Source organism: Neovison vison, chromosome 10 (assembly GCF_020171115.1).
Source record: "Neovison vison isolate M4711 chromosome 10, ASM_NN_V1, whole genome shotgun sequence".
NCBI classification, from domain to species: Eukaryota; Metazoa; Chordata; class Mammalia; order Carnivora; family Mustelidae; genus Neogale; species Neogale vison.
In genome coordinates, this window is record NC_058100.1 from 34,021,379 (window position 1) to 34,035,626 (window position 14,248).

Genomic DNA, 14,248 nt, shown 5'->3' on the forward strand with positions numbered 1-14,248 from the left:
CCCCATGCTTTTATTAGGAGGCATCTACTTTGTTTTATTCAATTGTGATTCTTAACATTATACTTGCAGAACTATGTGTGGCCTTTTGCTTACTGACCATACAGTGATTGAGTGAGGAAGGCTTACTCTTCTTTCCCAAGTGCCGTTCTCCATCACCTGGCTGTGCACTCTGGAATATAAAAAAAGCATTTACCCTGAAATTCTTAATTCTAAGATGTCACTTACTGTAAAACACATTAGTAATTTAATAATTATTCTTTTGAAAGCTAATTACACGTGTATCAAAAAAAAAAATGTATCCTTGATGGCAGTTGTCCATGTTGACCCATAGATTTCCATGTGTCTTTTTTCTTTAGCATCATCAACGTCTCACACTCAACCTTCCTCACAGTTAAAATTTGAAGATCTGTTGCCCATTAGCAGTTATGCACAGGCTTAGAGGATCATGCTACTTTTCTTATCTTTAGTCATGATTTGGAACATTTTAGCATTTTTAGGACTAGCAGTATTATTTCAAAGTACATTGAAAGAAACTATTTACTATTTCATCAAAATCTTAATTTTGCACTTTCCTAAGCCAAGGTATTTATCCCTAAAAGCTAAATATCTTCCCCTGAAAATTCTACTGGAAGCTGTTCAGAGTCTAATAATTCATTCAAGCTATGAATAAGTCAAATTAATCTTCCCAAGATTTGAAAATTATCTATCATAGTCTAAGAAATTCCATTTCAAACAGTGGGATTAGACACTTTGATTTTCCCGTCCAGTAGAGAAAAAGGTATTCTGAGTCCAGCATAAAATTTCCTACCCACCATCTACATCACCATCTTTTAAAAAAAAAAAAATAGATTTTCACTTCAAAAAAAAAAATCAGGAAGGACTGTTATCCACATCCCACATATCTAAGGGATAACAACTGTGTCATAACTTGTCTTTCCAACTGTTGACAGCAGGTTTCTTCTGCCAAGAATTAGAGGCTGCATCCCAATAATTTCAGAAACATTAAAATGTAAGAAGCGGAGTATCACAGCTTAGAGAAAATGTGGCAGTAATATATTACAGCTAAAGCTCAGCGTGGCTTTGCGGGTTTGCCTGGAATTGTAACCACTCTTTACATTATTGTGTCTATGGAGAAATATATTCTGGTTTCGAAATAACTGGTTACAGATGATTTTTAAAAAGAAACTCATTCCTTTACATGTAAAGCACCATTGTCATTTTTATGAGAATATGTAAAACCCACATGTTATATAAAGGCAAGAGCTGGGCCTCATTTTCCAGTACATTCTCCCTCACACCAGAGAAAGCCACTAAACTTAGATCACGTTTGTCCTCTCCTCTGTTTAATAACTACACCTCTTTGTTCCCAGCTATGTAGATCCCCTTCTGCAGTTTGAAACCCAACTGAAGATAATAAAGTCCTCCTTTAAAACGGTATTTTCTATACCAAGTCTTGAGGAAGTGAAGGAAATGGGAAACAGGGAAGATGACAAAGAGGACCTGGAGGTGAGCGTTTGCGTCCCTTAACTGTCAGGAGCCATCGTCCCGCGGCCCAGGGTCCCGCCGCGCGCCCCCGCAGGCCGCAGTCCTTGCGATGTCCTTCACCTTTTATCCCTACCGTAGATGAACCAGTGCCTTCCCGCTTTCATCTGTGCCCCCGGGCTCCTTGGGAATTCTACGACTCATGGGATTTGAGGGGCTGTACAGGAGTTACAGGAACGGATGGATGAAGAGATTTGGGGTTAATTATTTTAGCAAGGACAAGAGTTTATGGACAAATGCTCCAAGAAGGAAAGTGAGAGCAGGCAGAGGCGGAGGGAGGACCAGCCCTGCAGTGCGGGGAGCCGCATCTCTGGTCTCGGTTTCGCCAGCACAGCCGCAGGGCGCACCGCCCTGGAAGGTGGAGGCTGATGCATGGCCCATGGTCCTGGGAGCGCTCGTCCCTCTGGCTGTCTCTCCGCTCTTACCTTCAGTTTATGCGGAGAGCGCAGGACCCCGGGGCATAAAGCCATAGACACTGAACACAGTTATGTCTAATTTTACCTGGACGGCTGCTTGAGTCACTTTTTTTGTTTTTCAGAATCTGTATCAAAACACTTTAAACTTATTTGAGGACACTCTTCTGATCTTAGTGTCTAAAGATCTCTACAAACTGCAAATCTTAAAGGTAAAATAAAGGGAAAATGAGCAATTTTGTTTCCTTTTCTTAAATCTACTTAGTATTTTCCTTTTCCTGTACTCATGTCTCCTTCAAGTATTTGGGGGCTGATTTTTTTTTTCTTTTCCTCCCAAGCTGCTTAATGGTCCCCCAAATGAAATCGCTTCCTTTTATTTCAATAAAAGAGACATAACTTTAAGAATTCAATTTTGGGAAGATGGCAGCAACAAAACACGTAAGAAGCCCCATGTTCTGTGCAATGTAAGAGCGATGCAGTGCGGTTCAGCACAAAAGAGAGGGCGACGGCTCAGACGACCTGCGGGTCCATGCAGCCATGCCGGGGTGGTCTCCGTAGGCTTGCTTCCTCCCCAGCACCGCTGGAGCGGAAGCGTCCTGGCTTCACGGACGCAGTGGTGTCGGAGCAAAGCCCAACAACTGTCCGAATCCCCACTTACATTTGGACATCAGGGTGTCTTAAACGCCCCAGGCAGAGACAGGAGGCTGCTCAGGATGTCTTCCCATCCTCAACGGCTTCTATTTGATGGCATCAGGGGCACCTGTCAGGAAACAGTGGGAAACCAGGTTGACTTATTCTACTAGGAGCATTACGGGTTTAGGCAAATCACAAAATAAATTCAAGTAAAGAAGCAGAATTGGTATCTGGGAAGACAAGAAGGAAAATAAAATACACGGAGTTAATTTGTGCCGAACTTGAGTTGAATATTTTCTGTGCATTTTTAAAAATTTAACCTCACAACGCTTTAAAGTCCTTATTATTATCCCATTATTACAACCACCTCCCCACGCACGCTCTTTCAACCAATAAACTACTGTTATGAGCATTTACTCTACATCGGGTTGACTAAGCTGAATATTTCACGTATAGGTTATCTCATTTAATCCTTAAAATAACCCTCCGAGGAAGCTACTGTGATGTTCCCCCAGTTTGCTGATAAGGAAATGGAAGCAATAATATATGCCATGCTAATGAATGGGGGGGGGCTGTCTAACTTGGAAACCTGTTCCCTGTGTTGTTCTCATACCTTCCATGTCTAGAAACTCACTTGATTCTCAAAAAGAGCAAAAAGCCCGCTCTTGGGAAAGGCACAGTCTGACCCCCCTGGGATTTAGAGACTCTTTTGCCCTAGGAAATGGACTTGAGAACAGTTTTCTACAATGGGAGCAAGTGAAAGGAGGAGATTTAGCACAAATACTGTGGATTCGAACAGAGTGCCTTGAGAAATCTGTTAGTGGGGGCGCCTGGGTGGCTCAGTGGGTTAAGCCTCTGCCTTTGGCTCAGGTCATGATCTCAGGGTCCTGGGATCGAGTCCCAGCATCAGGTTCTCTGCTCAGCTGGGAGCCTGCTTCCCACCACACCCCCACCCCTGCCTGCCTCTCTGCCTACTGGTGATCTCTGTCTGTCAAATAAATAAATAAAAATCTTAAAAAAAAAAAAAGAAAGAAAGAAAGAAATCCATTAGTGGTGGTTGGTATGTGAGGCATATGCCGTTTCCTCCCTTACCAAGCTTGTAAATATGTCGCTGCTTCTCAAGGCTTAGAACAGACAGAGTTACAGCAAGATGGAGTCGAATCAAAATTAGCAAGAACTTTCTAACCGAGCTGTCTCCAGGAATATTCTCTGCAACTATGAGCCAGAAAATATCTGAGTGTTGAGTCTGCAGAGGAAATTCTGGAGTGAGATGACATTTCAGGATCAGATGACATTTCAATTCTTTTTTAAAACTGAAAATCAGATCCTGTGATGAGAGAGACAGAGAGAGCGGATATGTACTTTGAAAGAAAAACAAGAGAAGCTGCTAACAATCCCATGATAGTCTCTTGTTAAACTTTTCGTGATGACTGAGAAAGTGACTTACAATGCACATCATGAGTAAATATTCATTGCATAAAATTAAATAACATACAATTCAAGTGTGGTTATGACAGTAGATGAACTAGTAGCTTATCATCTTTTTGAGATAAATGTAGGTTAGATAGGAAATAATCAGGGTCATAAATGTAGGTTAGATATGAAATAATAAGGGGCCCTTGACTTGGTTAAGTTGGAGACTAATGGAGGGAGCTTGTAGACATGGAAACCCCCGGCTCTAGGATGATGACTGTGTTTTCCACAGGACATGGCTGTGTGGATGAACGAAGATAGCTCCTACCTACAGGAGAGGGTTATGGTGATCATCAGCAGGGTGCTAAGCTTTGCGTCCCGGAGAGTCAGGGGATACGTAAGTCACCCAGTGCCATCACACCACGTGCTTCCAAGGCCGCATGGCCATAGCCCCGCTCTCCGAGCCTTGGGCCTTGAAAACTCCTAAGCGCCTGCTTGGTAGGACCGTGCTGGCAGGGTGGGACAGGAAGAGAAGAGTCCATATACTCCACGATTTAGGTCCATCAGAGCAGAGAGTCTCAACCAGTTGCTAAGACCCTTTATGCTTCCTGCCCACAGCACGAGTGTGTCAAACTTCCGTGGACGCCTGCCTTCTCTGCGGCTCGCAACCAGTGTCACATGCACCCCTAGAAATCCTTCATCCCTCTTTCCTCCTTATTTCTCCTTTTCCTAAAATATTTTTAAACCATTGTGCATTTATTGGAAATTTATACAAGTAATTGCTGAGTCGTGTCACTGTGTAGCACGCTAGGGATGGGGCAGAAGTCCTCCCTCTCCTCCCCCGCGTGCTGCCATGACGGGCCCCGCTGACGGCCTCCGTGCACACACCCGTACACGCGTGCACGCTCTGAGATACACGGATTTTTACTTAGTGCTTCTTGATTAAAACCACATTATATTTATACCTGGTTCTGCAATGCGATTTGTCGCTCAACAGTACGTTCCTCAGGGATCTTCCTGGGAATATGTGTGGAGTTGTCTCGTTCTTTGAGCCGAAGCACATACCCATGGTTTTAGTACATTGTAATCTACTTATAGGTGGACATTCAGGTATATTAGGGTTATTTTTTCAGTTCAACAGTATTTAAATGGTCACCTTTGTTCAAGTACATACGTACTTACAAATACTTAGAAGGATGATAGATCACAGAGTAGGAATAGGTTATTGTTTCAGCACTACAGAATTACCTCATTTGTACCCCTGCGGATGTTGCACTGTTTCCCTACACGTCCACCACACGGGCAAGTCACTGGACTTTCTAACTGTTGCCTTTCAAATGCAGAACAAATGGGCGTCTCATAACTGCCGGTATTTGCTGAAGTTTTCTATATTTTTAATAACATCATTGCCTTCCTTCTAAGAGACCTTACTATCTATAAACATTTCTCTCTCTTACGGATACTGTGTACCCAACCTCTGTTTTGCAACTCATCCTTAACTGTGATTTTTTATTACTTATTTTTATTAACATATAATGTATGATTCGCCCCAGGGGTACAAGTCTTTACACACATCACAGTACTCACCATAGCTCGTCCTCAACTGTGACTTTTAAACATGCCCTTCTAATGGCTCCTCTGATTGTCTGAAATATTTTAGGCATTCAGAATAAAGGGGATCAGAAACATGCATTTATGATACCATCTTCGTGTAGCCGTGTTCTACTACTTATACAAATAGTTTCCAGACATATTGAGACAAAAAGCCTACATAACCCTTAGAACGTACCTAAATTCTTACTATTTTGTTTAACATCAGCTTTGGGATGTTACACAATTTGCTTACACGAGGAAACGTAATCCGTGATGTTCTTTGCATCGTGTTGATTATTTCCAAAGAGGGATGGAGTGGCTTGTTTCAGTCTTCGGGCTCTCTGGGTCTCTAAAATGGCTGGCTGTCCCTTCAAATGTTCGAAAGGCGACCCACACCGAGTTTCTCAGCAAGTCTTAACATTGAGTGTAGGTCACATCTCCGGCCTCCTTGCTGCGTAGGCCCTGAATGTTTCAGGCCCTCAGCAAGAATTCGATGGGGACTGTCTGAGCAAGACCTACTCACCTGCTTCTATCTGCTTCCGCATGTTCATTCAGTGTACATATATTCATTCATTCATTCGTTCCTTCGTTCGTTCTAGTGAGTTCCTCTCAGGTAACGGGTAAGACATTTTGGAGTTTTGTCATCTTCTGTCTCCTCAACTCTGATTATGTCCATAAAGTGCATCCCCCTACACACAGCCCACCCCTCAGCGGTGAAAAGATAAATATGCAATTCCACTTCTGGGGCAGAAGGCTCTCCTGAGTGGACGGTTCCTACCTGGAACAGATTCTTCCTGAAGCCACGTAGGGGGACTTTCCACTCTGCTCTGCAGTGTGCCCGAGCGCCAGCAGGTGGAGGCAGACCAGCGCCCTTGGGACAGGGAGGCTCCGCTCGCCTCAGCCCGGTCATCAACGGAGGCATGAAACCTAACTTTCTCTTTACGGTAATGTCCTCTAAAGATGGTTAAGTCCATGAAATGAACGGAGGAGAGAGGACAAATACACGAACCAAAACAGCTGGATGTATTCCTAAATTAACAGCTGAGCTTCCCACAGGCCTCCTCTGTGGACCTCCACATCTGACATATTGAGTGCACATCAGTGAAGACTTGTTCCCTTCTCTGATTATGGGTAACCATCCATTCTGTTCTCAGGTGCATTCAGTGGGAAGACTTTTTCCCCCCGTAAGCTACCCTAGCCAATGTCTTCTAGAGTCTCAGAGGCCCTCCTCCTATTGAACAAGCCTGACTGCCGTTTGTAGTCAGGATTTTGATTTTGGTTTTGATTTTCTATCAAAAATACTTTTTAACAGAGTAATTCTCCTTATATGACCTCTGTGCTGTCCTGTTCATCCCTCCCATTAAACTATTCAGTTTTCAAACAGACAAGGAAATGTGAGCTAAACATCTCATCCTGTATCACAAACAGAAAGATTTTCCCCAGGTTTGTTCCTTTGGCACATCAGCATTTGAAAGATGAGTGGGATTTACGGAGGGGGACAACAGTGGAGTGGGAGGACCCTAGGCTCACTTTCTCTCAGGGATATAAGTAGATAATTTTCAAATTATCCTAAACACCCCAGAAATCGACCTGAAGCCGGGCAAAACAAACTCCACAATAAAGGTAGAGCTGAGTCCAAACCAAAGTTGGTAGGAAGCGTGAACACACAGCTTGGGAGAGACTCAAGTCCAGAATGCGGTGGGGAGGGAGCCACCGGTAAGGGCAAGGGCACGAGGCAGACGAGCGCACAGGGACGGTGATTTCCCCAGAGCAACTGGCTTGGAAAGCAAGAACGTTCTTTTTTGTCATAAATAGTTCCCCCAGTAACTACTACAAGATAGCATTTGTTGTCTGCAGTTTATAGATGAGGAAATTGAGGCTCAGGAACAGGTTTGAATATAGGTTTTGTAAATTTTGAAGTTCATCCTCTTGTCCTAGTCTGATACATACATATTAGAGGATCAGATGCAGACATTCCATGTTAACTATGCACAGCAAATACATTTTTCCCCTCCTCTGTTTTTCCACTAGGCAAGTGTTGATGCCCCATGTTTGGGTGTCCTGGCAGCAGAATTGTCTCTTCTGTGTTGCCACAGTGATCCCTTAATCACACAACAGGCAGCTTCAGGACTGTGCCACCTCCTCTGCATTGCGAAGTGTCAGAATGGTAAGAATGGTTCACACCGTCTCTTCTAATGGATACTAAGGATTTGTTCCTAATTTTTCCACTTAAGGGTCCCAAGAAGGCTCTGTAGATTTCTAAATCCTTCCCAAGATCTGTAGTCCTACTTTTCAAAACATATTTTATAATCTATTTTTAAAATTAGCAAAATATGCTAGTAATATTTGGCTCTTCAAGATCTATAAAGTACTATATACTTTGATTAGTGTTGTGTGTTAATGGTGGGGACAGGAATGCTGTGGAAGAAAGATTATCAATAGGACTTTTTAAAAAGAAGCATACTTTTCCCCTCTAATGGGGCATCAGATAAAATATTCAGATTCTCGCTTCGGTGGTTGGGAAAAATTAGCCCAAAACTAAAGTAAATGTTGCTGTGGGCAGCCTAACAAAACATAAAAGCAAATCCCAAAAGTACCAAACTATTTCCAAATAACGTAAACAGAGAAAAGATTTATCCTCCCATAAAACATGACTATTAAATATATAAATGTATATAATTGTTCTTAAGGTACTGAACATCAGATAACAAAGGAGATGATTGCTGAGAGATGGGAACAAATGAATAAATGAGGTAGGGATGACAATCGCCCGAGCTTACCGCCTAAAGGGGGTTTTTAGGCTCTAACCCAGTCGTCTCACCAAGTTGAAGAGACAGAATTAGAATCAAGACAGCTAGAGTTTGCAGGTCTGAGTACCTGTTTACAGGTCTGGGACCTGAGTAGCAGGAGGAGGGCACAGAGAGAGAACTCCAGAGACCTGCCAGGGTCCACTTTAACCATTCAGGTATGGATTGATCAGAACCCGTGAGGAGACTACCTGAGGCTGGGGGAGAAAGATTAGAGAAAAAAAAGTCCAGTGAACTCCCCAAGGCTGGGAATCATGCCTATGACTGTAAGCAGAATCTAAAACTTCATAATTTATAAGCAAAAAATGCACTCAAAGCATTTGGTTTCATAAGAAGAAAAAAAATTATCTCTAGACTAAATTGTTTTCATGCCACTGAACAAAGCACTTAAAAGCAAGATATAAAAAGATCAAATGATCTCCAAATACTTTAAATGTTCATCAGAATGAAGCTCAAGACTCCCCCCAAGAATACAAAGATTCCAGCACTCACCAAGTTAACACTCGCGGTGTCTGACATACAGTAGAAATTGTTAGGTATGCAAAGAAGCAGACTAAAACCCATAATGAGGAGAAAAAATTCATCAAAACTGACACAGATGATAGAATTAGTAGACAGGGACATTAAAACAATTATTGTAATATATTCCATTTATTGAGGGAGTCAGAGAAAAAAATGAGCGTGTGAAGTAGGGATACAGGAGAATTTCTAAAAGACTTCAACAGCCTCTGGAGATGAAAACTGCAATGTCTGAGAGGAAGGACACTCCAGCAGAGATCAACAATATAATTTTAAAGAGAGCCAGAGGAAAAAAGACATTTCATTCAGAGGAGCAAAGGTAAAGATGACAGCAGATTTCTCATCCAAAACAATAAAAGCCATAGGCAATTGTGCAGCCTCTCAATGTACTGAAAGAAAAAAAAAGTTAATCTGGAATTTGTCAGTCAGCAAAAATTCTTTTAAAAACAAAAGTGAGGGACGCCTGGGTAGCTCAGTTGGTTAAGCAACTGCCTTTGGCTCAGGTCATGATCCCAGGGTCCTGGGATCGAGTCCCACATCGGGCTCCTTGCTCAGCAGGAAGCCTGCTTCATCCTCTGCCTCTGTCTGCCTCTCTGTCTGCCTGTGCTCACTCTCTCTGACAAATAAATAAATAAAATCTTTAAAAAAAAAAACAAAAGTGAAATAAAGACATGTTTAGATATTCAAGAGCTGTTAGAATTCATCACCAGCAGATCTGCACTCTAAGAAATACAACAGGAAATCCTTCTGGAAAAAAAAATCCAGGTAAAAATCTGGATGTACATAAAGGATTTAAGAATAATGGGGTACAACTATGTAGGTAAATACTGAAATTCTCTTCTCATTATTTAAATCTTTTAAAATAATGATCACCTGTTGAAGGCAAAAAATAATCACAATGTCAAAGCTAAATATATAACAATAGCTTAGAGGATTGAGAGAGGAAATACAACCACAGTTCCAGGTTCTTGCACAGAGTCATGAAATATCCCTTAAAGGTAAATTGTGAAAAGCTAAAGATGTATAATATAAACCTTAAATCAGCCTCTTAGATAGATAATGTAACAAAGAGTTACATATAATAAACCAAAATGGAGATGTAATGTTCTAAGTACTTTAAAAGAAGACAAAAAAGGGCCACCTGGGTGGCTTCGTTGGTTGAGTGACCAACTCTTGATTTCAGCTCAGGTCATGATCTCAGGGTCATGAGATCGAGCCCCATGTTGGGCTCCATGCTGAGCGCTATATCTGCTCACGATTCTCTCCCTCTCCCTCTGCCGCTCCCCCAACCTACACTCCCAGCTTTTTCTCTCTCTTTCTCAGAAGAAGAAGAAAAGGGAGAAGAGGAAGAAGAGGGAGAAGAAAGAGAAGGAGAAGAAGAAGGAGAAGAAGAAGAAGAAGAAGAAGAAGAAGAAGAAAGAGGAGGAGGAGGAGAAAGAGAAGAAGAGAAAGACAAGACAAGAAAAAAATAGAAGAACAGAGAGGAAAAATGGGAAACAAATAGTGAAGACTTAAAGCCATCTAGAGTAATTGTAAATATTCTGAATACCTCCAATGAAAAGGCAGAGATTATCAGACTGGACAAAAACAAGGCTCAGCTCTATGCTGCCTATGAGACATCCACTTTAAATGCAGAGCCACAAAGACAATAAAGGTTAAAAGTTGGAAAATGATATAACATAGTAACTTTAGTCAAGAGGAAACTAGAGTGGCTAAGTCAATATCAAAAAACATATATAGGGAAGTTCTATTTTTAATTTCTTGAGTAATCTCCACACTGTTCTCCAAAGAGGCTGCACCAACTTGCATTCCCACCAGCAGTGTAAGAGGGCTCCCCTTTCTCCACATCCTCTCCAACACATATTGTCCCCTGTTTTGTTAATTTTGGCCATTCTAACTGGTGTAAGGTGATATCTCAATGTGGTTTTAATTTGAATCTCCCTGAGGGCTAGTGATGATGAACATTTTTTCATGTGTCTGATAGCCATTTGTATGTCTTGATTGGAGAAGTGTCTGTTCATATCTTCTGCCCATTTTTTGATATGTTTGCCTGTTTTGTGTGTGTTGAGTTTGAGGAGTTCATTATAGATCCTGGATATCAACCTTTTGTCTGTACTGTCATTTGCAAATATCTTCTCCCATTCTGTGGGTTGCCTCTTTGTTTTTTTGACTGTTTCCTTTGCTGTGCAGAAGCTTTTGATTTTGATGAAGTCCCAAAAGAGAACAGTGTGGAGATTCCTCAAGAAATTAAAAATAGAACTTCCCTATGACCCTGCAATTGCACTCCTGGGTATCCAGAGATACAGATGTCGTGAAAAGAAGGGCCATCTGTACCCCAATGTTTATAGCAGCAATGACCATGGTCACCAAACCATGGAAAGAACCAAGATGCCCTTCAACGGATGAATGGATAAGGAAGATAGGTCCATATACACTATGGAGTATTATGCCTCCATCAGAAAGGATGAATACCCAACTTTTGTAGCAACATGGACAGGACTGGAAGAGATTATGCTGAGTGCAATAAGTCAAGGAGAGAGAGTCAATTATCATATGGTTTCACTTATTTGTGGAGCATAACCAATAGCATGGAGGACATGGGGAGTTAGGAGAAGGAAGTTGGGGGAAATTGGAAGGGGAGGTGAATCATGAGAGACTATGAACTCTGAAAAACAATCTGAGAGGTTTGAAGTGGCGGGGGGGTGGGAGGTTGGGGTACCAGGTGGTGGGTATTATAGAGGGCACGGATTGCATGGAGTACTGGGTGTGGTGAAAAAAATAATGAATACTGTTTTTCTGAAAATAAATAAATCACTTTAATAAAATATATATGTATATATATATATATATATATACATATATACACACACATATGTTATATATATTTCAGAGCAAAGAATGCATCCAGGGAAAAAGAGGGTAATTTCATAATGATAAAGGTATCAATTAACTAATAAGACATAACAATCCTAAATACATATGTCCTTAAAAACAAAAATATATAAAAATTAAAAATCAAAATACATTAAACAAAGATAGAACTGGAGTGGATCTAGGATTACAATCAGAGAATTCAGTATCCCGCTTTCAATAATTCATGATGACACAGAAAAAGTGTTAAGGATATAGTCTTGAACCAACTTGACCTAACTGACATTTATAGCACACTCCACAGATAGTGGAAAAATGAACATTCTCAAGGAAAAACAAAATTTGCCAGAATAGACCATATTCAAGCCATAAATCAAGTCTTAAGAAAGCAAAATGTCCTTAATTCATACAAAATATATTCTCTGACCAAAATGGAATTAAATTAGAAATAAAAAACAGAAAGGGATCTGGAAAATTCAAAATATTTGGAAACCAGGTCATCCACTTCTAAATAACCCAGTAGTCAGATAAAGAAATAAAAATGGAAATTGAAAGTATTTTGAGCAAAATGAAAATATAATACCCATAAAGAAAACTCCAAATTGAAATGATCTAGCAAACAGTTAAAGGAAGAAACTGTACCAATCCTATTCAAACTCTGACTGAAATGTGAGAAGGACTGAATTCTTGCCAGCTTGTTCAGTGAGGACAGCAAAATTCTGATACCAAAAGCACATAAAGACATTATAAGAAAAACAAAAACTAAACAAAACTACAGACCAGTGTTCCTTAAGAAAACAGGAGCAGAAATTTATAAATAGATGCACATATGTATGGTCTAATGCTTTTTGAAACAAGTTGAAAGGCAGTTAAGTGAAGAAAGAGAAAACATCAGTAAATAGGGTTGAAAAAATTGGTTATATACATGCAAAAGAAAAGAAATTTGATATGTATCTTTTACATAATGCAAAAGTTGATTCAAAATGGACCCATAAGATGAAATGTAAAATCTAAAACTGTGAAACTAAAAGAAGTTCACGTACCTTGAATTAGGCAAAGATTTTCTTTTTCTTTTTCCTTTTTTTTTTTTTTTTTGAGATAGGGACAGAGGAGAGCGCAGTGGGGAGGGTGAAAAGGAGAGGGAAAGAGAGAATTCTCACCCAACTCAGGGCTCTGTCTCAGGACTCTGAGGTCATGATCTGAGCCAAAATCAAGAGCCAGATGCTTAACTGACTGAGCCACCGAGGTGCCCCAAAGACTTCTTAAATACAACACCAAAAGCATGACCTATAAATTTGAAAAATGAAAAATTAATCCATTCTAATTGAAAGACACTATTAAGAGAAGAGATAAGCCGTACACTGGGAGAAGATATTTGCAAGTTACATATCTGAGAAAAAGCCTGTAGCCCGAATTTAAAAATGCACACTCAAACGCAGTAAGAAAACAGAAACAATTAAAGTATAGTAACTTTGAATTTGAATTATTTGAATCATTTCACCAAAGAACCACAGTGGCAAGGGCACACACCGAAAGATGTTCAACATTTGGTCATAAAAGACATGTAACTTAAAAACTGCAACGAGATCCCACTCCATAGCCATCAGGATGTCTCAGGTTGACACGCCGACCGTCCCATATGTTATTAAAGATGTGAAGCCACCGAAACCCTCACACTTTGCTACAGGGAGTGTGAAATGGTACAACAATTTTGGAAAATAATTTGGCAGTATCCTAAAAAGATACACACACATACCAAACGATCCTGTCATCGCATCACTTAGGCCTTACCTAAGCGGAGTGAAAAGCAGGAATCCAGCCGAGACTTGTGCACAAATGTCGACAGCACCTTCCTCTGGAAAAGCCAAAAACTGGAAACAACCCAGATGTCTACCAGTCGGCAAACGGATTAGCAGACAACGGGGTGGTACTCGCCAGTAAAACAGGAAAGAAGTCTTGATCCAGACAACTTGGATGAATCACAAAATACTCTTGCTGAGTGAAAAATGCCAGATCGTGGAAGAGTACATGCTCTGTGAAGCCATTTTTATAAAATTAGAAGACAGAAAACACGAACTGGACAGCCACTAACAGAAAGCAGATCTGCGGTTGCCTTTGGATCGGGGTGGACACAGGCAGCAGGTGTGCTGGAGGGAATGAATATGGTAGTGGGCTTTTAAAAAATGTTTGTATTTATTTATTTTTTACTGCAGTAATATTTTCACTGGTATATACATATATTAAAAACTTAAAATTGTACATTATAAGTAAACTGTAGGTCAGTGAAATCTCTACAGAACTGTCAGTAAACCAGTGGAATCACTGAAACTCCCCTTCTCCGGGACCAAAAGCATCGGCACCTGAAGTCGTCACGGAGAGCTTCTGGCTTTGCTGCGCGGCCACTTCCCAGGCTCCTCGAAAAACACCTCCAAGTCCGCTCTCCCACCAATACACACT

The 14,248-nt window shown here is 40.9% G+C and overlaps 1 protein-coding gene across 1 annotated transcript in view; it reads left to right on the forward strand.

The window, feature by feature from the left end:
* MROH9 (maestro heat like repeat family member 9) overlaps positions 1 to 14,248 on the forward strand; it is a 61,722-nt gene that overhangs the window by 11,883 nt on the left and 35,591 nt on the right. Inside the window, 5 exon segments of the mRNA XM_044266120.1 lie at positions 1,371 to 1,506; positions 2,081 to 2,167; positions 4,294 to 4,398; positions 7,626 to 7,761; positions 8,323 to 8,347. Of these exon segments, the coding sequence (XP_044122055.1) occupies positions 1,371 to 1,506; positions 2,081 to 2,167; positions 4,294 to 4,398; positions 7,626 to 7,761; positions 8,323 to 8,347 (489 nt within the window).